Here is a 27,671-nt window from a genome sequence, read left to right on the forward strand (position 1 = left end):
ATAAGGAAAGTGAGGGCCTGAGAGGTTTAGTACCAGAAACAGTCTCCTGAGTCTATGTTAGGCAGTTCCCACTGCAGCAGGATGAAATGAGATGAGGGCAGTAATGCAAATGAGCTCAGGACCACCCTCAATGCAGGGCATCACAGTCTTCATATCCCTCAACCCCTTCCACACACCAGCCAGCTGCGTCTCCCTGCTCCCTGGCCCGGATTTCCCGTTTCAAAGCAGAGCTAGGCGGAGCTAACCACACACCACCCAGGCCAGGAAGTGCAGAGGAGCTGGGGGCCCACAGAGAGCAAATCAGAGCATCGAAGCAACAGAGAAGACATAAGCGAGAACAGATTTGTGTCCAAACTGAAAGAGAAGACACAGAAGTACAGGAACATCTTCCTGCAGCCGGCCGCAAGAGGAGCTGCTGCAATTTCTAGGGTGGAAGTGCGTCAACCCCAGAACCACTTATTTCCTGCCCTCTGCCCAGAGCTAATCTGAGCTGTGACGCTCGTGGGGCCCCAGAGGCTGGGGAGACACCGACCTCCAGTTGCCTCCGGTCACTCAGCAGGCAGTCCAGCAGCACGGGCTCGCATTTCCCAAGCAGCTCGTCCCAACGGTGAGAGTCCCCCAAGCTGCTGCCTTCAAACCATGAGGAATCTGGGGAGCAGGAGGAGGCAGCGTCCGTGTCCGACAAAGACACCATCTCACACTCCAGCCGGGGGCTGCCTGCTGCAGCCTGGGCAGAGTCTGCTAGGCCCTGAGTAGCCTTGAGGTTGAAGGCGGGAGAGAGAAGTCGAGGGTGTTCGTGGGGGCTGTCCAAGCTGACAGCCTTGGCTTCCAGCTCCTCGGGCCTCTGATGAGGGGCCTCGGCCTCTCTGGATGGCGGGCAGCCTTCCGCTTCTCCACGTTCCCCGGCAGAGCCAAGTGAGAGCTGAATGAAGCTAAAGCTGGAGGTGAAGTCATCCTGAGAGCCGGCGGGGGCTGAGGGAAACTTCAGGCCACTTTGGAGGCTGCAGCTGTTACTACTCATCTCCTTTGGGGCAAGACAGCCTTTGGTCCAGGTGCCCCTTCCTCCTTCAGTGCAGGCTGCATCCCAACCAGGGCCTGGGGCCTCAGAGCTATCCATGGATGGAAGCTCCTCCTGACACCCAGTGTCCCCAGGGCCACAAGACCTGGTTAGCCTGTCGGGCAGCTTGGTGCCAGCTCTGAGCTGAATCCCAAAGAGCCCTGAGGTTCCTCTCACAGGGGTCAGAGCCAGGCCTAGGTGGTCCACAGATGTCACAGCTGTGATGCCCTTGGAAACAGGATTCCCAACGGAGGGGCCTTGCCCCTGGCCTCCAGGGTCAAGGCCACATGGGCTGGCCCTGGACTCAGAGTGGTGGGACTCCTCACTGCACATCCCTCCCTGGGCCCAGAACGGAGTGCCCACTGCTGGGGAGAGGAACCCGATCCGGGGCCCAGCTGTGCTTCTCATGTAGCCTGGCCTCCGTGCCAGCCGCTTCTTCCGGAAAGAGGCTGCAGGTGGTAAGCAATCCTGGCTGCCTGGAAAGAAGAGAGAAAACAGCACCGTAAACACACAGATCTCACTGGCCTAGCTGGAAGTGCATTTGGAGAACATCCTAGGCTTCGAGGTCATCTTTCGGTGCCTCTGCCAAAGAGAGATGCTGGCTCAGTGGTCATGGGGCCAACCGGTACGAAAATTCTGATGACCCCTGGGAAGTGTTTGCCTTGAACGTGTAGAAACAACACAGCAGCCCAGCTCTTCTGTTGAGCAGAGCAGCTGGCGTTGCTGTGTGTTGTGCCAACACGTCAGCATGCACAACGGAGACACCACCTCAGCAGCTCCTTCTGAACCCCCAGCCTCTCGCCACTTAGTCTTTCAGGCACATCAGCACTTTCATCCTGGCGTGGGCCTGGAAAGCAAATGATCTGAAACTGAATGCCAGCGCACTCCTCAAAATGCGATCCAATCGCTTACTCTAGGTACTCATCGAACAATACACGAGTTTCCATTATCTGAACTATCAGTGTCCTTGCATGCCTGTGGACCACAGAGAGCCAGCTGTAACACAATTTATGCCCATCAGTTCATCTCACATGGTGGATTACAGGGGGCCCTGCTTGACGTGTTCTCAAAATCAGGGCCTGTCCTCCTCCCGGCTATGTGAGAGGAACAGAAACAATAAACAATATTGATGCCTCACAGAGGCAGGATAGGACAGCAGTTGAGAGCATAGACCCTGGCACCTCCTTACCTGGTGCAAACCCTGACTGTGCCATTGCTGGCTGTGTGACCATCTGCAAGTTACTTAACCTCTCTATGCCTGAGTTTGCTTCTCAGTAAAATGGAGATATTAACAGTGCCTCTCTCATAGGGTGGCTGTGAGCATTCAACCACATGAGTTTCTAGATATAGACGGCTTAGAACAGTGCCTGGCACACGTAATAAATGTGATCAAAGCATTAGTTATTATTTTTACATTGCATAACACATTATTCATAATGTGTTTTTATCTACATTAATTTCACTTGCTCCCTACCAAAATCATGTGAATCAATCAGACCAGGAATCATAACTTTGCTTTTATAATTAAGGAAACTGAGGCTCAGAGATTCGACATTCTGGAAACAGCTGCAAGTGGCCGAGAGACCAGTGCGGAAGTCTCCTGACTTTACTGGCTCACACGATGCCCCCACCTCGCAGCCCTGCCGCAACGAGAATCAGATGAGATGGAGGCATACAAGGAAGAACATGCAGCACTAAACACAGTTGTAGGTATACTACAGCCTGTGGCAACAGTGGAACAAAGCTTCTCTCCAGGCCCGCACAGCTTGCTCTGCCTCCCAGAACAGAGACGGTCACGGTAAACAGAAGGTGCTAGGCATTTAGGATCCCACAGTGTTAAGATCATGGCACACACCAGTCTCTGGAATGGGTGTCATTGACAATCCCTGGGGAAGTGAGCACAATGACCCATGGGCCACCTGTTCCCTGAATTTGAGCATCTGAGGACAAGAGAGTACAAGATGTGTCCACCCGGTGGCCTGCTCTTGCCAACCGGGTATGCCAACTGCTGAGACCCCAGGAAGGGTTAATACCACCCTGAATACACAGAATTCTGGAAGCCTACAGGGAAGGAAGGAATGGAAGCAAGGGCTATAAGCAAAGGAGTGGGAGTGGAAGTCAGGATAAAGGAAGGGAGGGAGGCATGTAACACTACAACCCTAGGAGCTTGGTACCATTTCATTTTATAAATAATAAAATTAAAACTCAGAAGGTCTTAATTTGCCCCAGAAGTCCCTAATCATAATTTACCAAAGCCTGTTTTGCTCACTACTTAACAATCAACCAGCACAATGCCCTACATTTAAGTTGCTTCATAAATCGTGAATGAATGAATGGATGTGTGGCTGGATGGAGGGAAGGAAGGATGGATGGTGGGATAGATGGATGGATGGATGGATGGGTGGGTGAACTGAGGCCTATCTGATTCCAAAACACATGCTCTTTCTATATCCTTTGCCCCCAAGTAGATCACTTAGGAGAACTTGAAATGACAAGAAATCAGAAGAAAAATTTATTTTTCTTTGCTTCACAACAGAGGCCATGCAAAGTTGGAATCAGCAGAAAAGGACATGACGAAAATGTATGGAAGGAAACATTAATATCATTAGTAGCCAAATTGGACTACCCATTAGGATGGCTACCATAAAAAAAATAAGATTTGATGAAAATACGGAAAAATTGGAATCACTGTGTACCGTAGATGGGAATGTAAAATGGTACAGCTGAAAACAGTATAGTAGTTCCTCAAAAAATTAAAAATATAATTACTACAGGGTCTAGCAATTCCACTTCTCGGTATATACCCAAAAGAATTGAAAGCAGGACTTCAAAGGGATATTTGCCCACCCTTGTTCATTGCAGCATTATTCACAATAGCCAAAGGTGGAAGCAACTCAAGCATCCATCAATGGATGGATGGATAAACAAAACACGGTGTGTACATACAACGGAAAATTATTCAGCCTTATAAAGGAAGGAAATGCTGACACATGCACAACACAGATGAACCTTGAGGACATTATGCTAAGTGAAATAAGCCAGTCACAAAAGGACAAATATTGTTTGAATCCATTCATATGAGGTACCTAGGGGAGTCAAATTAATAGAGCCAGAAAGTAGAAGTGTGGTTGCCAGGGGCTGGAGGCCAGCAGGGAGAAATTATGGGGAGTTAGTGTTGAACGGGGACAGAGCTTCAGTTTGGGAAGATGAAAAAGTTCTGGAGATGGGTGGTTGTGATGGGTGAACAACAATGTGAATGTTCTTCATGTCACTGAACTGTACACTTACAAGCAGTTAAGAGGGTAAATTCTATGTTATACATATTTTACCACAGTTAAAAATTTTAAAAAAAGATTTTAATAGACCAAATTGGGTCACCACGCTCTCTGGTCCGGTACCTTCCCTCAGGGATTTCATCATCTGAGGATGTCCCCTGCACGTTGTGGTCCTGACTACAAGGAGAGCAGTCTGCAGAGGTCTGCGGGAGCTCAGGTGTGAGCAGAAGGAGGCCAAGGAGAAGAAAGACTAACTCTCATGTGCCCTGTAAAACTGGCAAAATAGTTTTTAAAGAACAGTGACTCCAAAAGGAAGTACAGAGAACACTGAATTCTGGCTTCAATTACCAAAGGAAAACAATTCAGCAATATCATATCTCAAGAAAGGGGTCCTGTGAAATCTATATTGCCTTTTGGCTTCAAAAGTCTGAACTATTTTTTTTATGCAAGTACCAGTGACCCAAATAACGCTTCTACAATTAAAAGATCAATGTTAAGTGGAAAATATTTGTTTGAAATTTCATTTCTTTTCAAATGCCTGAGGGCACTTCAGCCTGAGCAGCATTTTCTCAAGCCATTTAACCAAGGGCCCAGCTCCAGCATCCACCTGAGCACTCATACAGCCTGCCCCCTGGCTTGGGCCTTCCCAGAGGGTGGCCCAAGAAGCAGAGACTGTCACACACTATTAATCCTAACCCTCAAGAGAGGGCAGAGGAGCTGACAGAGCCAGATCTGGAGGGCACTTCTGGAATGAGCTAGAAGGATTGGAAGAAATTCATATTGGGCAGACAGCTGCTCTGAAACCTCTAGGAAGACCCCCAGTTCCCCATAACCAAAGTCCCCTATTTACACTTTTTTTTAATTTTTATTTTTTGAGGAAGCTTATGATGTCCCCCCTGACCAGAAATCAATTATCACTTATATATCCTGCCTGAAATCCTACCTATTAGATTAGTGTAAAATCCAAGGCCTGCCATCAGGCCCTGAAGTTAAGGAAGGGTAATGATGCACTCAGACCTTAGAGAGAAAGATTCCTTCCTGACATGCTGCAGTCAGCTTGGGGGATGGAGGTTAGAGCAACCAGGAAGTACATCGTGGCACAGCAGAAGGCCCGAAGGGCAGGCAGGCTTGGAGAGCTGGCCCAAGAAACCAGCTGTGCCCTCTGTTCTTTGTAAAACCCAGAGGTGGCTTTGTTCTTCCCATCTGGCCCCAGAAAGGCTGAAATAGAAGAGGAAGCCTCACTCAGCCTCCTCCATCCCTCACAGCCTCCCACTCCATCATAGATTCTAGGGAGGGGAGGAATAGACTCCTCTCCATCAATACAGACCTCTGGTCCCTGGTTATATAGGATCCTCATCTCCATCCCCATTCAGCCCAATGAGCTCTGAGACCGAAGGGAAGCGAAAGATAGTAGCGTAGATTAGACCCCGATGTCAAAGGACCTCTATATATGGTCCAGACAAGGTGCCCAGAAATATCTGCTCACCTAACTTATTGGGACAATTAGGGGAGGCCAATGTTAACCAGCCACATCAGTGAGAATTCTGTCCAGCTTGCCTCTGATGCTCTCCCTTCCTCCATCCAAATCCTTCCAATTCTTTAGCTTCCAACTCCGTTCCCCATCAACTACCCTGTCCTGATCACCCAGTTCACAGGGCTTCACCAATTGTCCACATCACTCCTTTCCCTCTATTTATTAACAGCCAGCACTGCTGGTTATTTTCCTTGGTGTATATAAATTGTTCCCAACTTACACTATATATAAGCTTCCTGAGGTCCTTATAATTTCCCCAAAAAATCCTAGTATACACATTGGCCAGATAATACTCATTTTTAAATAGGAAATCTAAAATATGCAATTTAAGAAAACACGATACGCATGAATTTACTTGAAAGATCTAAATATCAAGACTCAAAGCTAAAATCTACACAAAATGCTCACTTGGGTTTGGGCAAGTCCCTTGGCTGCCCTATACCACAATGATTCTCATGTCTTGTGGGGAAAGCCTGTCTGCCTTCTGAAGGGGAGATACAGAGGCCACGGCTGAGAACCCATAAATAGAGAAGAACAGGCACATAAAGGCTTTACAGAACCAGACTTGGGTACAAACGTAGAGTGGAAGCATAAATGAATACATTCTTTGCATGGAAGGAATTTTAATTCTGTTTGTCATGGTTGGGGCTAAGACTTGTGTGTGTGTGTGTGTGTGTGTGTGTGTGAGGAACACTGGCCCTGAGCTAACATCTGTTGCCAATCTTCCTCTTTTTGCTTGAGGAAGATTGTCTCTGAGCTAACATCAATGCCTTCTTCCTCCATTTTATGTGGGATGCCACCACAGCATGGCTTGACAAGTGGTGCTAGGTCCGTGCCTGGGATCAGAACCCACGAACCCCGGGTGCTGAAGCGGAGGGCGCGAACTTAACCACTATGCCACGGGGCTGGCCCCAGGGGCATAAGACTTTTATAAAACATTCAAGTTAACCAAAGATTCAGAATCTTAAAGAAACCACACATCCCTGTGGATTAACTTAATTCCAAAGACCAGAATCAAATAATATAACTAAGCACAAACACTCTACTGAGCATGAGTTCATCTTTCTTGGATAGTTCAGAGAGCACTTGAGGATTTGGAGGGTTGTTGTAATAAGCATCTACTGAGCAAGGCAAGTACTAGTGTAAAATAAATCAGCTTTTCCGGCATTTCCATTTAAATTGTGCAATTCGTTTCCAGAGTACTCCCTAATTTATGTGCCACCCCAAAAAACCACCTCATGGGATTAAAGGGAAGAAGGGTGCTGACGCAGGATCACTCGGTGGGATGCAGGACAACTCTAACAAGCAACTTTGGCTCCAGAACTCCCCATCAGCCTGGCCAGAATGCAGCATCTGGGTAATTAGTGAGGACGACTAGCCTCTTCCATCTGCGCTGTAGTCTGAGACCTCCTTCCCTCCCTGTCTCCTCTGCAGGCTCTCCCTGCCTCCTCCTGCTCCCCTCTTTGTCCTTCACAGGCAAATTTCCCTCATTCAGCCTCTTGCATGTCTCATTCTGTCTTGGTGTCTGCCTCTCAGAGGACCCAAACCCTGTCCTAGAGAAAGCACAGCGAGCAAGCACAGGTGGCCCTGCCCTCTGGGGGTTTACCATCTTTCGGGGAAGGAAGAAAGTAATCAAGTGACCACATAGAGCAATACCAATGGGCTGATGAAGGACAGACTTGTGGTGCTGAGCCACAGATGACAGGGCACCTGGCTCTGGCCACATTTGGCTGAGATCCGACATATGAGTGGGAGTTTTAGTGGTCACAGGGAAGGCTGATGGGAAGGGGCTGAGAGAGGAAGGAACAAGGCCAGCTGGAGGACACCGGTGATGGGCACAGGACAGGAGGCAGCCAGACACTGCAGAGCCTATAGGCCACATGAAGGCTGGATCTTTGCCCTGAGAGGGATGGGAAGCCTGTGAAGGACATTAATCGGGAGAGAGGCACGATCCAATCTCCATGTTCTAAGAGATCCCTCTGTGGAGAACAGACTAGACAGGAGCGAGGAAGGACACAAGGAGAACCGTCAGAGGGCGCCAAACCGACGGTGAAAGTGGGGGAAGTCAGCCTGTAGCACACATGGACGTCCTGGTACTTTACAGAGGTGAGGTCACCAAGTCAGGAGGAAATTGCTCTTCAGATATCTATGTCCGCCCTCTGCTCCACACATCATATGGCTTCCAGGGCTTTCTGTGATGAAGTGCAAGGAGCACCGCTTCTTCTTAGCCTTCTGGACACATCTCCCACCCTCTCCCACCCTCCCCCAAGCAATATTTAAACACATAAATACTTAGGGGCCAAACAAGTAATATTCTCAATTAATCTCTCTACAAGGAACTCCTTCCAAAATGATCCTAACTAGGTACCCAGATGCCTACGTTTTTAAAAATATTGCTTGGTCTGCAATGTCTTTCTTTATAGTTGTTTTCTTCCACTATCACACACACGTCCATATAACACCCCCATACCCAACACAAGCCAGCAACATCCTCAACAATCTAAGCCTAAGTCTGGCCTAAAATTGGAAGTCCAACAGGAAGTACATCTTCAACAGTGCCATCTATGTGCACAAGGAACATGGGGTGGGTGTGTGGGTGTGTGTGTGCACGCGTACACGCGCCTGTATATGTCCAAGTGTAATAAAAATACAAACCTAAGTGTGTATGTATACACACATGTATATGGAATGTAGATATACGTACAGAGACAGAGACGCATAGAGAGAGAGAATGTCACACAAGTAAAGTGGTCCTTCTTGCTCCCTTTCAAATCTTCCTGCCCAACAGGCCAATAAAGGAGTTGCCACAGAACCTTGTGCTGGGCTTGCTGACATCTCGCATTCACAAAGGACACTCTCTACCGCTTTGAAAGGCAGATTGTTTTCCTAGACAGGATTATTCACCAGCTGCTCTTGGTGAGCAGAGCCACTTTACCCTGATCTAGCATTTCCGTAATCTTCAAAGCAGCGTGCACTGCAGGTATAGACGCCAGCAGGTCAGCAGGCTGCCCAGAGTTCCGTGACAGCAAAGCTTGGTCTGTTCTCCTGTCAGCCTCCTGGTCACCCGAATGCAAGAGCTTTGACTCCTGGGCCGCAGACATCACTGCTCATAACAGCCTCATAGTCAGAAGGGACGAACCGGACACCGAATTGTGGTTTAAGTGACCACAGTGTTAGCCCTGAATCCATGAAACTGGGAAGATTGCTCTGCTTGGAACACAGGAGAGAGATAGTGCTAAAAGTAGGGAAAAAAGCAGAAGAATGATAAACACAGTATAAATTGGTTGAGGAGGAGGACATGATGAGCGAGAGGGGTTTCAAGGGTAACATTAAGCCAGGTGGTGGTTACGCTGGTTCTCCAACAGTGTAAGCAAACCTATGTATAATTATATAGTAAACACAATGAATATAGAAATATAATTGTCATAACAGTGAGATATTTGATGATAATTTTTCAGAGCCACAGTCCCCACCCTCAAGGAGCTCATGGCTCCGTGGAGAAGGCAGATATGTCAAGAAACAGAGGCAGACCAGGCTGTGAGCAACACCACAGGAGGCAGGAAGACCTGCCTGTGTGGACACTTGTGACCTATTGTCCTCAGCTTTAGCTCGTCAGCTGAAACGCTGAGACTGGAGAGGTGGTTCCCAAACTTGGCTGCACATTAGTCACCAGGGGATCTTTAAAAATTCCAAAGTCCAGGCCACACCCAAGACCGATGAAGTCACAGCGTTGGGGAGAGGCACTCAGGCCTGGGTGCCTCTTGAACTCCCTGGTGATTCCAGTGGGCAGCCAGGGCTGGGAGCCTCTGCCTTAGGGGACAGTCCTCTTTGACATCCTAGCACACTTGGAATTCTAATGCATCATAAACAATGTTCATGACATTGAGGAGGTTGTTTCTGTGCAGAATCTTCTCTCTCGTCCAAACTTTTTTGTTTCTCGAAATGGGGCTTTCTCTGCTAACTGCTACATGTGGACAAAGTGGGGTCTGTATTTAAAATCTGTTCCCATACATCTGTTCTGAATCTTCTACCCCACATAGGGTTTCCGCTTTCGATCAGACAATGGGAGTTTGCAATGCTGCTTGCAATGTCTGGTCTGTAAAATGGGACTCTATCTCATGGAATTGCCAGGAGGATAGATAAGATTATGAATTCCACTGCTCTATACCATGCCTGGCACAGAGTAACCATTCAAAAACTATTTTTATTTTCAATTCAGGAATAAAGACAAGATCATCGTTCCGAAGCAAAGGCACCTGGACATGGCCACCTGGAGGTAGAGTTCAAGGCAAGGCTACACCAATGCAACCTCAGCTCTGCCTTGTCTCCTGGGGCCAGCAGGGATCTATACCAGCGCACACATACACACAGCATCCAGCAGGGTGTCACGTGGACACTCAACCTATGCTCTCTTGTAGACCAACACCTTCCCGGCTCTCTGATTCAATTTTCTGGCTTCTATTTTCTCTCCTTTTTACCCGTGGATTTCCTTCCTCTTTTAGCAGCAAAAGATTCCTAAACCCCGTGCAAGGGTTTGCTCCAAAATCACTGAGCAGTCTCTCTCCACAGTGCTATTAATTCTCATAAACGGTTGTTTTTTTCTTTTCACGGAAAGCGCTACTCAAAAATCGGATCGCCATCTGAACCCCCTCTGTGCTACTAGCTACAGATGAGCATCTCTAATGAATTTTTTAACTGCTGCCCTAATAAAATATGGATGAGCCAGAAGGAGCCCTCTCTGTAACTGTTATTTCAAAACAACTAGACGACTTAAGTTTCGGCTCTTATTTTTGCAGCAAAGAGCGGCAAGCTCTCATATCCACTCTAACAAAAGATAGCTTTTTTCATGCTACTCCATCTGTAAAGTTCACAGGTACCTTTTTAATGCCATATTTTATGCATGGGCTTATTTTCATGGCTTTCTAAATGTCCCGCTTTGCATGCCAAATTTGAGATATGTTTATTAAAAAATGATCCCAAATTGTCAGCACTTCTCACATAAGTAGCACCCTAGAGACTGAAGTGTCTTTCAAGGAAGTCCCTCCTTTGCACTAAATTTTTATAATACTCAGAATTTAAGCCCACATCAAAGGTTAGTGCCACTTTAAATGCCTGACCTTGAAAATGATACAATTATAGCATGATAAATGTCCTGCTCTACGGTCCTACTAGAAAACCAGAGGAAATTCGGTATTTTTCTTCCACATTCCAGTACTGGAACTTGGCACACTAGAGTAAGGAAATAAGAAAGAAATCAGAATTATACAATTCCTATGTTAAAAGATCTACACCTCTTTGCTGCTGTATACATGAGAGTGGGTGTCGAGGGTGAACTGTAAATTACCCAGGTCTCAGTAAATTAACTGAGATATAAGGAAACATTTTATAATAGAATATGATCGTCTTTTGTCTACACTTGGCTCTTCTTTCATAAAACATCTCTAGTCTCACTTCATATCAAGATACCATACATACACCTTCCGAGTTTTAAGAGCCCATGACTACATCCAGCAAGCTCAAATCTTCCTGATTGATTCAAAACACCACTAGCATTTGGAGTCGATGATCACTAGGCAGGGCTGGACTGAAGCTAACCTTTGCACTGCCTACGAATCAAGGGTTTGTTTAAACATTAATACTTTACAGGAGATTACAGTGGGGAACACTTAGGAAGTTTTAAGAGAGCAAACTGTTTTCAAGTGCCCGTTTACATTCAAACAGTGCAAACTAATTATAAAGCATTCTCGTCTCTTCTTGCCTTTATAGTCCCTCTACACTATGGAATCGTCTTGAGTAAAGCAACACATTTTACTGCTAAGAGGAAGTCTCCATGGATGCTTTGATGCTTAAATATCTGAAGTGTGCTTTGGTTATATCAATATGTTTCCACATTGTGGAAAGCAACTGAATATCCTCGCTAAACTTTTGAAAGCTTTTGTTCCAAAAGTGGCATATTTTATGATTTTTAAATTATTAAAATGAGATGCTAGTGTCTCCACCAGTCACTACTATCAGACAGATATCATATGAACTCTCAGATCGGGGCCATCTGCCAGGGGAGGCAAAGGGGAGGTGCTCCCCTGAAGCCCAGAATTCAGGATGTGGTGATGACACACACTTAGATGTCACAGCCAGGCACCAGTCAGCACCAAGCTGGGTCACCTGATCTGTCCATCAGAAACCAACCAGGGGGAAATCACTCATAGGGTCCAAGGCTGTGCCTACCAGAGAGGTGAGTGCATCGATGAGGAATGGAATTCCCCAGTGGGCACACGCTGGCCAGTAAGCTGTGCCTTATCGCCTCGTTTCATGCAATTCAAGTCACCCGTGCAAACTGGTGTCCACGATCAAGTGTCCATTAGAAAAGAAACTAACACTCAGCATCGCAGGGGCAACAAGACTTTAAGGATGCAGAATGACATTCTCAAGAGAGTTCTGAAGTTAGACTGGGTTTAAATGTCCCTCTGCCCCTTAGACGTGTCAAAGTATGCCTTCTCCGAGCCTCGGTTTTCTCATCTGGGGGATGTTAATTATCTCTTCCTTGCAAGGTGGTCCCCTACAGAGCCTATGCTCTGAGCCACTTGTCCACAGCGCCTCCTCTCAGCATATCCATGATCTCATGGCTGCTGTCATCAACCAGAATAGTGGAGACTGTTCTGAGGAGACAATAAAATCACTAACACGTAAGTTCAAAAGCCCGTGAGAGCTGGTGGCAAGTGGTGATATATGCTCAATAATTTTAGTTTCTTTCCCCGAGTTCTTCCAGGCACCTGAAGTCATCACTGTCTTCTGATAACAACTTGGAACCTTCCTGGACAGTCTTTAAAAAGGGAGGAGCTTTAATTTTCTCCCTTTTTCCACCTTTGGGGGGTAGGAACCTGTTAATCACAGGTAATCCTTATAGATATGTTATTCAATGATCTGCTTCAGAGTTAGTTGTGTTTTGGGGTTTTTTTCGGTCTTCTTTTCTTCCTAAGAGAATAAATGGGTGGACATAAAAGCATAGAAGCCCATGGGCATTTCCAAACTATCAGAAATATATCAGGCAGCCTGTAAGCAATTTCTGACAAATATAAGAAACTCATGAAAATTTTAGTAGACCTATATTTTCCCCTAGAGCTACAGAAATCCTCTGCATGTGCATGCCTTGACCAGACACTGCTTTAAAAATCTCCTCATTTTCCTTAGGGGAGCGGTTAAGGAAGAAAGTGACATTTCACATACTCTAATCACTTAAAATCAGGGTTTTTTCCCCTCTCTCTTCATTTACCATTTCAGTCTTTAGGCTACTTTTCTCACCCTCCGGCAATACCCAAAGGGCTATTTCTTTTTTAAAACAAGGTTTTTAATAGCTAAAACAAACTAGATACGCCTGTTTTTCTTTAGAATGGGCTTGGAAAATTGAGCTAGCTCTCACTAAGGGAATAGAGCTTCCTTTGGAAACAGCCTATTTTGAAATAAATGAGGTAATCCTGGGTAATAAATTGGCTTTAATTCACTTATTACACTGAAGGAACGTGAAAATGAGATTGGTAAATTGCTGTGGTGGTCTTTGAGGAATCTGGGGGAATAGGAGACATGTCAACAGACTGGAAACACACAAATACCCCCGCATGTTCTAAAAAGGGAAGCAGTTCGTTCCTGCAAATTCAAGCCCGGTGATTGGAAACCAGTGGGCATGACATAGACACCAGATAACCTTCTGAAGATTAATAATATGGTTATTTGTGAGCACTTACAAATGGAAAGAGCTTACACGGGTTTATTGCCAATAAATCATGTCAAACTAACTTTATTTTATTTAAACAGGAAATAAGAAAGGGAAAAAGACATAGCATTTATTGAGAACTCTACTACGTGTCAGGCTCTGCGAATCAGGGGAAAGGTGGCAGACATAACTCTCCGGACTTTACCCAAAGGCTTTGAGAAGGCCTCTGCCGATTTCCCTATGTACAAGTCAAGGCTGGAGGCACGGCAGGTAGAACAGGCAGGTGGATTCGTAGCTGGTGAATGACAGTTCCAGGACAAAGGGTCCTGAATTTTGAATGGATAGCTGGCCAGAGGGAGGGTCCTGCTCCCTGACACAGGGCTCTTTCCTTTGCCCTGTCCTCTTCAATATGATGGATGATAACATCAAGACCTAAAAATGTTCCAAAAAGGATGAGACTCCTATACAACTCTTATATATCATGACAAAGGAGAAGTAATTCCACTCAACAACAGAGGGGAAAGGGAGACCACGATAGCACACCTGCAGAACACACACAACTCCCAGGACCAGGGAAATCCAGCTCATGGGGAAAAGATGTTGCACAGCAGTCTAGGGAGCAAGGAAGCGCCCTTGAAATGGAAGACAAGACAAAGACAGAGCAAGCCGTCAACCAGTGAGCTTCTGAAGGATGCAGGCCAATGGTGCAGGAGCCTCTGTGCAGTTCTCCTTCACAGCAGCATCTTTAAGGATGCAGGCAATGGCACACAGGTACCTTCTAGGAACTCTCAGCCACCTCGAGAGACCTACGAGCTGAGGAAATTTTGAGAGTAAATGTGTGCATATAAAGGAAAGTCTATAAAGAACATATATATCTAATTATAAAATGAACTATTTTCTTGGGGTCAAAAATCGACCTACAACTGTTTTTACATAAAATCCTCCTTCTTGCCTAGATCCCCATGTCTGAGAATGAGCATTAACAACCACAGAGGCGCCAGAGCAAGGCCACACTGAGAAGTGTGATAGGGTGGGGATGGGGCAAGAGGCAGGGAGAGGAACCTGGGGCCTAGCGATCATCCCAAGGGAAAAAGAGATGTGTCATTTTTGCAAGATACACCAAGACAGTACCACACTTTGTGGTCAGGAGTAGCCCAATGACCAATAAGTAGGATACACACAGATGCATATGATTCTATATAAAGTTCACACAAGCTGTGTGCGGAGCATCAAAGTTCTCAGCTTTTCATTATCAATAACACCTTTTAAAAACACATATTCTTTTCACACACAATTGGAAACCTCTAATCAGCTTTGTTTTAAATCCACCAATCCAGAGATTATGCTTGTGGGCACATTTTTTTTTTTTTTTTTTTTTTTTTTTTTTAAAGATTTTATTTTTTCCTTTTTCTCCCCAAAGCCCCCCGGTACATAGTTGTGTATTCTTCGTTGTGGGTTCCTCTAGTTGTGGCATGTGGGATGCTGCCTCAGCGTGGTCTGACGAGCAGCGCCATGTCCGCGCCCAGGATTCGAACCGACGAAACACTGGGCCGCCTGCAGCAGAGCGCGCGAACTTAACCACTCGGCCACGGGGCCAGCCCCGGCACATTTTCAATTATACAACTAATCTGGGGAGAGGGCCAGACAGGATTAAAATCAGGAGGTGAGTTTGGATGGGGGGGCGGGAGGCGGAAACGAAGGGACATCAGGGACAGCACACAGATCCTCATTCCATCTAGAAGAGGAGTTTTGAGGTTATTTGGGGGACGTTTGCCGACATCAGGCTTTGTCATTATATTGGCTATTATTGGCTATAAGTTCATTTTTTAACTATGTTCTTAAGCAGGTCTACATACGTGTGGCCACAAAGGTACAAAACTATTGTTCTTATAACACGCTGGGTGCTTAACATAGCGCTGGGTACTCTGTGTAGCCAGCAAGTGCTTCAATCTACCACAAAGAGGGGTTCCGATGGAATCCCAGACTACTGATCTGAGACTGCATACCTGGGTCAGACCCAGCCTGATGATGGAACATAAAGAAAATCAGTTGTTTCCCTGCACTTCAGTTTTTCTTTATGTTTACATAAGACGGGACATGAGAAAACATATTGTAAACTGCAAAGCGCTGTAGAAATGATGTTTCACTAATGCTGTTTTCTAAGATTGATAGCCCAGTCTTATCAAATAGCTTATGGATCAAATATTGTTATTTGTAACAGCCTGGTTATTGCCCACAATATCCAGTCCCCACTACCACCTTCCCCACAAAATTATAAGGCTTTATGATACATATAACCGATGTTGATGTGGATCAAGGCTGCCCCAGGGAGAGAAGCCCAAGGCGTCCTGGCCTACATGCTGATCTATATGACCCGACTCATGTCTAAAGTTATATGACCACACAATAACCAGACCCTGCCTGCACTGATACCATTTAAGGACTTTTTACATCATCTTTCCTTTGTCTAGTAAAAACAAGGCACGTACCCATGCTTTACAAATTTAGCCCTAACCCTCAACACATTGCAGCTCTTCACTGCCCGTGGGTCCTGTCCCCATGCTATTCTCTGAATAAAGGAGCACTACTGCCAGACCTTGAGAGTCCAAGAAATCTTTCTTTCAACTCCTTGGTTCACTGAGCCCGCATCATTCTAATCTAGAAAACAACTCCGAATGCAAGAGATTTGAAAAAAAACATCAAAAATTAACTTGACGAATTTGACGATCTGATGTCCATTTCCTCATCCCTCATTCGCGTAAAGCATCTACCAAGCACGAGGCACGTCCTAAGCTCGTCACATGTTTTGTGTCATGTAATCCTCACCAAAACCTAATAAGGCGAGGATTGTTATCACCCCACTTTTACAATAAGATCACTGAGGCTTATGGAAGATAAGGAATTTGTCCAAAGTCACACAGTTGGTTAGTGCTGAGCCAGGACTGGAGCCCAGGAAGTTGGCCTCCTACACAGCCTCAATCCTGCCTGCAGGCAACAGGCACTGACTGTGAAAGAGAGTCTGGACGAGCACAGATCTCTTAGGTCATGGGACTAGACCCCTACGGAGTCTGTGGCCTGTTTTCACATTTGCTAACACTCAGATGTGATCCCCAAAAGCATGATTGCTCAATGATATTTACTGATTATCTATAAAATATTCCAGAATAAGGAGATTACGAAGAGCTCTAAGAGAAACGCGACACAGCAAAAACGTCCAAACATAACCGCTTTGCATGATTTGCAAAGTCCTTTATGTAAAATGCTCCAAACTGAAGATGTGCTGAAGTCAATTTGGTTTCAAGCAGAGGCTCCTAAGGAAAGATCCTCCCCAGCGTGTGGGATCAGATTTCATCTGACAGCCACTCAAAATGTATCAGTTACACGAAAGGGAAGGAAACCTCTGGAGAAAGTGATCAGGTCAAGCTGAAGTCAGAAATTGGCCCAGAAAAGGGGTGTTGGGTGGGTCTCATCATCAGATGACAGCATACCAGCAACAGTTGGGAGTAGTAATAATGCACTAAAGCTGTGAGCTATTTAGTTCGTTATAATTAGAGCAGACTCAAGCTCATACTTAAGGCCATGTTACTCTTACTCACTCACATTCAGTTATATTTCCTGAATGGGAAAGGAAGGGACACAATTAAAGCTGGCAAGCCAAGAACGTGTGCCTGATCCTCAGGTAAGCTCCAGGGAGAATCATGCTCACCAGTCACCCTCACTCATGGCTTGAGAAGGGAAGAGGTTGGGAGCTCCTGCTCCAGACTAGCTGGGCTTGAGCGTGGTCTGGGGATCACTTGCACCATAATCACCTAGGAGGCCTGTGAAAATGCAGATTTCTGAGCCTGTCCCCAGCCCTCCCAGACCAGAATCCTTAGGGCCGGAAGTCAAGGAACAGGTGCTTTTCACATATGCCCAAGGCACTTAATTAGCACAATAACCCCAAGGCAGGCAAAGTGGGCAAGGTGTCCACAAGCACAGCTGAGATTGCAAGGGAAGCTGTCTGAAAGGCAGAAATTTTTGAAGGGCACATGCAAAGATAAACAGAGAGAAATAACAAGGAATAAATAGAAGGGGGTCATGAAGCAATAAGAAAAATATCAAAAAGACTTAAGGCCAGCAGCATATTTACACTTTCTGTAAATATGCTAAGGACAGCAAAAAGGGGTGCTTCAAACAAACCAAGAAATAAACAAGCCAGGACAAGAAAGTCAAGCAGGCAGGGACAGCCCACTAGTTAGGGCACAATGGTAACAGATAAGAGAGAAGACAGGGCAGAATTACACAGCTCAAATGTTCAGCCTTCATCTCTAGTGAAGAAAATGATCTTCTGACTGGAAAGGATAGTGGTAGCCTAATTTAGGAGGAACTGAAGCCCAAGAGAGGCAAAAAAGATAGAAAGAGAACACCTAGCCACTTCAAATGAGTTTACGTCCACAAACGAGGTCAAATAAACTATGACCCAGTACTGAAGGAACTCACAGACATGTTCACAGAAATACTCAATGGGCTCTGAGAAATCATAGAGCCACCAAAGACTGGCAAGTGTTCTGGTTTCATGAAGGAAAAACATAGGATCTAAGAGCCATAGATTAGTCAGCCAGATATATATCCTGGATACAATTCTAAATGAATGCTTAAACAAACATGGTATGAGCAAAACACATCAGGCAACCCCACTCTCTGTGGCAAGAAAATGGAATAAAAGCAAGTTAATCACACTCTGTGAAGCCCACTGAAATGGACAGAGTGTGAGAAGCTGGGGAGAAAACTATTGACAATGCATGATCACATGCCATATTCACTGAAAGGACCTTGTAAAGGGCCTATCTATTACTTGTACCAGGCACTGTTATCAACATTCTACAAATATCAGTCCACTCCATTCTCATAACAGCCCTGTTACTAACCTCTCTCCACAGATAAGGAAAACTGGGTAATCAAGAGGTTAAGTAATTTGCCCAACCCCACATGGCTGGTGACTGGCAAAGGAATAAAACCTAGGGAGTGTGCTCCAGAGCCGTGCCTTCAACACTATGTTGCTTCTCAAACCTACGAAGCATACCTGCCAAATACTATAAAAATTGGATGAAATTAATAGCAGACACCAAAATCAATACATTCCTCTCCAGTTCTTGAGAAGGAAAGAAGTGTTTCTCCAAGATACTTCACTCAGAAGAATGAAGAGTGCAGACCTGAGTGGAAGAATGTGGCTGCTGGCCAACCACTAATTTGAAAAACATTGACATTAAAATTTTTAGAAAACAATAACCTAGAAAGATTACCATAGGCCAGCTGATGCCTGCCTGGGTGTTCTGGTCAGTTCATTCATAAAACAAAGCCATCTGAGAAGCAGCAATAAATATAGTTCCAGATGAAAACAGAGTCAATAACTTGGAATATCAGCTTGAGAAAATGACAAAATTCAAAGGAAAAATTAATTAAAGAGAAGATAATATGCACACAGGGCAACAAACATATGGGTGATTGGTGTCCCTCAACAAGAAAAAAGAAGTAGGGAACCAAAGATATAGTAGAAGAAAACATCTATGGTATTAAAAAAAAAAAAAAAAATCTATAGATAAGAGGTATACAGAGCATTCAAGAAAAAAATTGAAATATTGTGACCACCATCAAGATATCCTGGTATAATCACTGAACTCAAAAAAAAAAAAAAAAAAAAAGAATGAATCTTATGTGAACCTCAGAGAAAACTCAAGCCACATAAATAAAGGGCAAAATTCAAGCTGGCTTCCAAAGTAACATTCAATGCCAAGTGACACTGTCAATATGGTTTGGAGGTGAGAGTGGGGGTGCTTGAGAATTTTATGCCCAGCCAAGTTGTCAAACTTTATAAAGACAACAAAAAGTCATTACTCAATATGCATGTATCTGGATACTGTAACAACCATGGGTCTTCTTGACAAAAATCTCTGGATGGTGAAATCCAGATGACCAAGCAATAAATCAAGGTACAGGACTCAGGAACGGTAAAGCCCTTTCATGAAAGCACTACTGGGGAGCATCATTTTAAATAAAGCACTAAGGCAAGACAACTCTGAAAAGTATTAATACAGAATAGAATATAAATGTTATCATGGTGACAAGATAAATTAATCATATAACTAATGAAAAAAGCAATTTTTGACATTTGTATGGCACTTCCTGATTTATCAAATGCATCTTTTCCATGCATCTCTCAATTAATCAACCAAACAATCTTAGAAATGAGAAACTTTTAAGTTCAGAGAAGCAAACCACAAAGACACTCTCGCAGACTTTCCAACCCACATCTTAAAAGTCTATCCACATTTACTGACTAATATAAATATTTCACTTTCATTTTGCTTACAACCCCTCTTTCCTGCACTGATACAAAGACATCTGAGGACTTAAATATCCTCCCTGAAATCTCTACCCAGTGGTCCCTCCTGACAATTCCCAAACGTCCCTCTCACTGTGACTCTTCTTTTTATGTCAACCCTATCATCTCCTTTGGTCCCCGATTTCCCTTTCTCATATGATTTGAGCAACTGCTCCATGATATCAGAACAAGGACTGCTTCTAGACACACGATAAACAGGAAGCTTCCCCAAGAGAGAATCTGACAGACTCACGCATTCCTGGGGCAGGAAGCAACAGACTCGGAACATGGGGAGAAGTGGAAAGGTGACGCCTGATGAAGGAAAGACTTAAGGAGAACACGAGGACCACCTTCACATACTTAAAAGACTGCCATGCAAAACGGGGTAAATTGTGTGTTTTCTGCTATAAAGGGCAGCACTCTGATCAATGGCCCATCTCTCAAGGGCGGCAGAGAGCTGTGTGTCCCAAACATCAGCTGGTCCAACACACCACTTCATGGTGCTTGTCACAGCGGAACACTTATAATAATATTTTCTTGATACTTTTGCTTAAATTGGTTCACTCCTTTTGCTTAAATAAATATATTTTAAAGAATATTTTTATGGCATTACTACCATAAATGGTATATGACAGTCACTTGCCATAATTAGAAGACAGCCATACAAATAAAGACAATGAAAACAAAACAGCATTTTTTGTTGTCGGCCAAAGATTTGGGAGACGGAATCCTGCTTGGCTCCATCTTCGTTACAAAGTGAAATCAGTTTTTAAAGACACACTAGCAGCAAATTGAGACTTTCTCCCTGGCAGAAGGAGAATGTAAGGATGTGAGTAAATGGTGTTCCATGTCATGTCCTGTGACTCCAAAAATCATCTCTTGTACCACTGGGGGACACAGCCCTCACCTGTACACAAATGAGTGCATGAGGTGAAAAATGTTACTAAATGATTTATAAAGTTATTCTAACTTATATTCACAAAAAGCAAGACAGGAGCTCAATATGAAAACACATATTATAATAAGTAAAGCTGACAACAATGGCAAACGCATCTTTACAAATGCTATTAATAGTTAATACTTGTTGAATGTTCTACAGTTTACAAAGCACTTTCATTTATATCGTTACATGAAATCTATTTAACGTAGTGACTATTTTTCCCCTGATGACAAACCATCCCTCAAGACAGATGACAGCTAAGGCCCCTTCCAGTTCCAATAGCCTCAGAGTCTGGGCTGCCTTACCAACCTTGCCATTTGAATTGCTAATTTTTAAAAGAAAAGGAATTTTCAATTAAAACTTTAACCTATGGTCAGTAAGAAATCGGAATTGGAGTTACCAAAGTAGAAAGCAATTTGATCTTAACTCAGCGAGGATGAAGCACACCCAAAGGAAGTTCAAATGGCAATCACTCTGTGTGTGTTAAAATGACAACAGATCACACGAGCAGAATAACTTTCCTGTGGCTTATCAGGGACGGGAGGGCTGAGGAAAGGTCGCTGAAGGTAAGGAAACATTGAAGCTCTGATTCTGCCATTTAAAGAGAAGTAAGCTCCAAAGGGGACAGACAGACTGCAAAGCTCAAGGATACACATTAAAATTTTCTTCCAACATCCTTTGGCAGCCTTTGGACTGCCCCAGATTTATCCAAACCAGAGAGAATGAGACCTCTGCGGTCCTCCCGGGTACATTAAAGTTAATGGAAATAATCTCAGCATTTGCTTTCCTCCTTCTTTTAGGGGGCAGTAAATCCTACTTGTTCTGTTAGGACTTTCTTCAGGATATGGGCTCCTGTCTGCTCAAGCCCAGGCTGCGCAAGGCGACCACGGCTGGGGAGCCAGCTGGTTGACCCGCTTTGAAGGTACTGCATCTGAGTGGCGTTGTTTAAAATATTTGCCTGGGAATGCATAAACATTTAAATACAAATTCTAGAAAGCCCAGAGGGTTCAGGGCACAGCCGTTTTGAACTTAAAAGGAAAGAACTATTCCATCTCTGAGAATTCTCAGTAACATCAACACTCTCCTCTGAAGCTAGTCCTGAACGCTCCTCTCCGGATTCTCAGATTCCCAGTTATCCTAGGAGCCCGTGATGACTGGGCGAGGGTGAAAGCCTTTTCTTTTCCCTAAGAGCATTTTACTTTACCCTTCGAGCTGGCAATGCCATCGATGTGTCATGGACTGAAATGGTTGGGAGATCCTATGCCCTCTGAAGAAGTACGTAGGGAAAGAGTAAGCATAGAGGATGGGCAGAGGCTTACCCTGTGTCTCTCTGCTTCTCTCAGCTTCTTTTATATCATAATGCTATTTATTAAAAAATAACATTTCTATGGGATGCTAAAAAAAACGAGATTAGATATTTGCTGAGGGCTTCTTAGCTGACACTGATTGTCATATTTTATTTATGCACCAATGAAAAGTTCCCATAGCCATTTAATTAGATTAGCTCTAGAATTTGCCATCTTTCTCTCAGAATTCCATCTGTCTCTCCTTATTAGCCCAGTCTTTAAATCTTTCCCTGGAGAGATTAATTCAGTACTTTTTTTTCCTCTTTGAGCCAAAAGCTACATGACTCAAGATGGCAGACACTCTATACAAGATACAAGAACTATTCATAATGTCTTTTGCTTTTACATGATGTGAAAAGCTGAGGTGTTGAAGTTAACAATAAACTCAACCTGAGTAGCCAGTGTGATGTGATGTGTGCACCAAAAAATAAGCATTATCTTGCCTTGCACTGAAGAGACCTGGCATTCGGATTGAGGGAGGCAGGAGGCCTGCAGCTCCCTGTTCTACTAAGACCCTTTATGGATCATTCTTTTCCTTTCTGGGCACCACCTTTTAAGACAAAATAGCCAAGAGGGTAATTAGCATAGCATGGCCTTAAGTCGAAGAGAGAAAGTTTTCAGGGCGGCAGACAGTGATGACCCAATTGGTGAAGCAGAGCCTTGGGAAATGACTTGGAATGGTGATAGAGGGAGGGAGAGATGTGAAGAAAAGGAGGAAATTTTAGAGAACTAGTTCAGAAATCATCAAGAGGGTAAGGAAAGCAGAAAAAACATTATGTGAGGTTTCTATTGCTGCTATAACAAATGACCACAAACTTAATAGCTTAAAGCAACACAAATTTATTATCTACAGTTCTGGAGGTCAGAAGTCCAAAATGGGGGTCACTGGGAAAAAAATCAAGGTTTCAGCAGGGTTACTTTCCTTATGGAGGCTCCGGGGGGGGATCTGTTTTCTCGACTTTTCCAGCTTCTAGAAGTTGCCTGAATTCCTTGGATTATGGCCCCTTCCTCCATCTTCAAAACCAGCAACTTAGCATCTTCAAACCCCTCTCTGTCTTCGACTTCTCTCTCCCTCTTTCACCTAAGGGACCCTGTGAGTACTTTGGGCCCACCAGGATAATCCAAGACAGTCTTCTCATGTCAAGAGCCTTAACTTAATCACATCTAGTCTCTTTTGCCATATAAGGTAAGATATTCACAGGCTCCAGGGAATAGGAGGCAAACAACTTCAAAGGGGCATTACTCTGCCTACCACAACTATCATTGGGGGAAGAGGAGAAACAATGAAGAGCTTGAGCTTAGATCACAGGCAAGACAAAGAAGTTAAAGGATTGAACAGTATTAGCAGATATTTAAAATAATAACAAGCAAAGGAATCCGAGAGATCTGGGTTCAAATTCTAGCTCTTTCATTTATGAGCTGGGTAACTTTGGCAAGTTACTTAATGTCTCTGGGCCTCAGTTTTCTCATCTGAAAAATGGGAATAAGAATAGATGCCGCCCCTCCCCTGCCTTAGGCTGTTGTGATGGTTAAATGAGAGCATTAGCACATGGCCTGATACATAGTAGAGGCATGATAAATGGACCCCAGACCTAAAAATAAGGAAACCAAAACTCACAAAAGTAAGTAGCTTAGCCTTGTCTGCCCAACGTAATATCTGTGATGCTTCCATTAGCTAATCCTTAGGGTTAAGATCAGCGATTGGGCCAATTTAAAAAGACATCTATTGATTCGATAGAAAAATAAGCTTCTACATCCAGGTTATAGTGCTAAGTGCCAGTAACTTAAGGGAGCATTAGCCCCCAAGGAACTCAAAATCTCTTTGAGGAGACCCAACAAACAGACAAAATATAAATACAAGTGTCAAATAAATATCAAATGTGATGTATTAAATGCGTGGTACAGACAATAGGTGCAATCGGCCGAGGGTAAGCGATGCAAGTCATTAATCTGCACTCACAAAAAAAGGCTTCTTAGAGGGGATGGAGTTGGAGGAAAGAGAGGCTTTTCAGGCAGAAGGATAGGAGGTGACACAACCAAAGTGGGGATGCTCTTCGCCAAGTTGTAGGGGCAGCATAGCTGAAGTCTGACTTCACACGAAGTACAGGGACTTGAATGCCAGCAGGCAACAGGGAGCTACTGAAGATGCAGATGTCCACAACATGCGACGTGCGGATCCTGAAGGAGGCTGGACTAGGCTGCACACTGCGTTACACAGTCATTTTATTGTGGAGCTATTTCCCCCTTCAATTCTGTCAATGTTTGCTTCAGATATTCTGGAGCTCTGATATTTGGTACATATATGTTTATAATTATCATACCTTCTTGACGAATTGAGCCTTTTATCAATACACGCTTCCTTCTTTGTTTCTTGTAACAGTTTGTTCCCTAAAATCTATTTTGTCCGATATTAGTCTAGCTACCCAGCTCTCTTTTGGTTACCATTTTCATGGAATATCTTTCTCCATCTTTCCACTTTCAACCTACGTATATCCTTAGAGCTAAAGCAAGTCTCTTGTACATACCATGTAGTTGGATCCTGTTTTTTTAATCCATTCTGCCAATCTATGCCTTTTGATTGGAGAATTTAATCTATTTACATTTAAAGTAATTATTGATAGGGAAGGACTCACCTCTGCCATTTTGTTATGTGTTTTCTGCATGTCTTATGGCATTTCTGTCCCTCGTTTCCTCCTTTGTGGCCTTCCTTTGTGTCTAGCTGATTTTTTTATAGTGCATGTTTTGATTTCCTTTTGTGTGTATTCTATAGATATTTACTTTGTGGCTACCGTGAGGATTACATGTAATATTCTAAAATTAGAGTAATAATCCAATGTGAACTGATAACAACTTAACTTCAATACCATAAAAGACTCTACTTCTCCACAGTTCCATGCCCCTTTTATGTTATTAATGTCACAAATTACATCTTTATACATTGTGTACTCATTAACATATTTACAATTATTTTTTATGCACTTATCATTTAAATTCTGTAGAACCTACCATTTTGAATGCGGCTTTTTCTTAATTAGGAGTTTACTTAGTTGCTGTAGACCTTTGACTATTTTCCAGAGCTCCTAGAAAGTTATTTTAGCCACTCTCTAATCGTTTTTTTGTTTTTGTTTTCTTTAACATTTTCCTGGGGGAAAAAGAGCCTGGAGCTTCCTACTCCACCATTTTGCTGACCTCACTCCACTCAGGCATTTTAAGGCCTGTAAAGGGAGGGAGATCCAAGCGCCCCTTCTCTACCCCTCAGCTCTCAGCCCAAAAATCTCTACTGGGGACCCCTAACCAGAGGCATCGGTTCAGACTGGAGTACTGGGAGAGCAAGATTTGTGTTGCTACTTATTTTACCTGTTTCTGTGAATATATTTGTAAAATCCCATATAGTCTTGTTTATAATGTTTACGTTGTTTTAGTTTCATCTATCATTTTTTGTTTTTTTCTTTAACCTTTTTCTTATTTGGCATAGAGGAAGCTTCTATTTTCCTTGTTTCGAACCTTGGCTGTATTGTGTCTTACTAAACAGTGAGTCCTGAGTTTGCTTTGTCTTTTTCAGTATTTTGATTTTCACTTCTTTAACTCTTACTGTCACTTATTTAACATTTTTATTCCCTTGTAACATTTTACTACTTTTTCATTTCATCTTTGTGCTTTTTTTCAGGTTATATGTATTATATCAACATTTTTGGTTTTTTCCTAATTTCTACATTCTTTAATCCTTACCCATTGTGTTTCAGATATCACATTTTATCCTTATATTACAGTGAGGGCTGTGTATCATTCTCCTAAGTTTGTATTCTTTGCTCCTCAATTATAGTTATTTCTCTTTATTTTATGTAGTTTTTAAATTTGTCACTTCTAATTCTCACTTCTTAACCTTTGAATCTGTGATTTTCTCCTTTATCATTTTTTCACATCTCACACTTATGTTTTAACTGTATTCTATTTTATCTGGGTAGAGTAGAGAATACATTTGCAGGCCCCGAGTTGAGAAAGCCTGGATTCAAATCCCATCTCCACCACCGACTAGCCTCTGCTACATGGGCACCCAGGCAGACACTGAGAACTGTTCACCAGCCCATTTCCCTTTTCTCCTGGACACACAGTTGGACTACATTTCCCAGCTTCCCTTGCACTGAGTCCTAATCAATGAAAGAGTGGACAGGACTTCCAGGTCTGGCCTATAGAAACCTCCTTTGCAGTCGTCTCATGCTCTTTCTTCTTCTCTCTACTGATTAGACATCAACACTCTGGGAGACTTCAGAAACCATAATGGAGGAGCCCTGGTCCACCTGAATCCCTGCGTGATGAAATAGAGTAGGACCCCTCCCCACCACCATCAACAGTCCTGCTTCACAAGGTAATTTACATTGCGAAACAAACTTTGAAAGTGACATGCCACCGAGAATTTAGGTTTTTATATTATAACAGCAAGTGTTAACTAACACCGAAATTGGTGCCTCAAAGCAGGGTACTACCTAAAATAAGTGGCACTGGCTGAGGGATCAGGCAGTGACAGCAAAAAAAAAAACTGATATTGGTGCTTGGAGAGATGGAGACCCAAGTTACGCAGTGGCAAAATATTAGGTAAAATCATCACCTGCAAAAACTAAGAAAGCAGACGTAGTGCCTACCGAGCTTGCAGCTCTGGGGAAAGACGTTGGAAAGTAAAACATTAGTAATAAAATGCAAGAAATAGTAAAGATAATATTAAAGTAATATTAAAGAAATAGGTATGCTGAGTCAAGAATTTGTTGGATTGCGAGCATAAATGAAAGGGGATAGAATCCAGAAATTTGTGCACTTAAAGGGTTTAAAAAGCTGACTGCTTCTAAATCTCAAACGGCAAGAAATAAGATTGAAAAACTTTTGAGTGACAAAGGCTCAAAGACTCAGCCCTGTGGTGGAGAACTGATTAAGAGTGTTGCCTCCCATCTGAGCCTGAGGGCCTGAAGGTAACCACCATTTAGTTGAGAAAGAAGGGCATGGGGTGATAAAGTAATACAATAAATCCAGCTTGATCATAAGGTCCAGGAAAAAATTTGGGGATTAGGTATCAGTACAAGGAACTTCATGGAAGAAAACAGAAGAGAATCCTACTAAATTTTTGACAGAAATGTATGGCCTGAGAAACCATGAGCCTGGACTTAAAAACAAAAAGTCTCTGTGAGCCTTACAAAACCTCAGGCCACCATCCAGAGGAGCAAAAGCTGTACACACCCTGTAAAGACGGCAGAATCCCCAGCAACAGCTTCAAATGTTGCCATGGAGAATAAAGGACAAGGAGGAAATTGGCAGGACAGAGCCAGGGGCCATGGAGACCAACGGACAAGAGATTTCCTCTCCGAGATCAGAATCAAGGTCTAATGGAGAAAGTTCTTGCAGCCCTGGTTGGAGGCCTTCACTGGCTCCACGATTGCTTTGAACCTGAGACTACTGTGCAT

At 43.8% G+C, this 27,671-nt stretch overlaps 1 protein-coding gene across 9 annotated transcripts in view; it reads right to left on the reverse strand.

The window, feature by feature from the left end:
* The window catches only part of DISC1 (DISC1 scaffold protein), a 347,047-nt gene that overhangs the window by 304,483 nt on the left and 14,893 nt on the right, over window positions 1–27,671 (reverse strand). For all 9 annotated transcript variants that reach the window (XR_011524952.1, XR_011524953.1, XM_070568817.1 and 6 more), the window contains exon 2: window positions 533–1,533. Coding sequence is in view for 7 of the 9 variants with exons in the window: in XM_070568817.1 (XP_070424918.1) it covers window positions 533–1,533 (1,001 nt within the window). In the remaining 2 variants the exon portion in view is untranslated. The remainder of the gene's footprint in view (window positions 1–532; window positions 1,534–27,671) is intronic.

The sequence above is a fragment of the Equus przewalskii genome, chromosome 1 (genome assembly GCF_037783145.1).
Source record: "Equus przewalskii isolate Varuska chromosome 1, EquPr2, whole genome shotgun sequence".
NCBI lineage: Eukaryota > Metazoa > Chordata > Mammalia > Perissodactyla > Equidae > Equus > Equus przewalskii.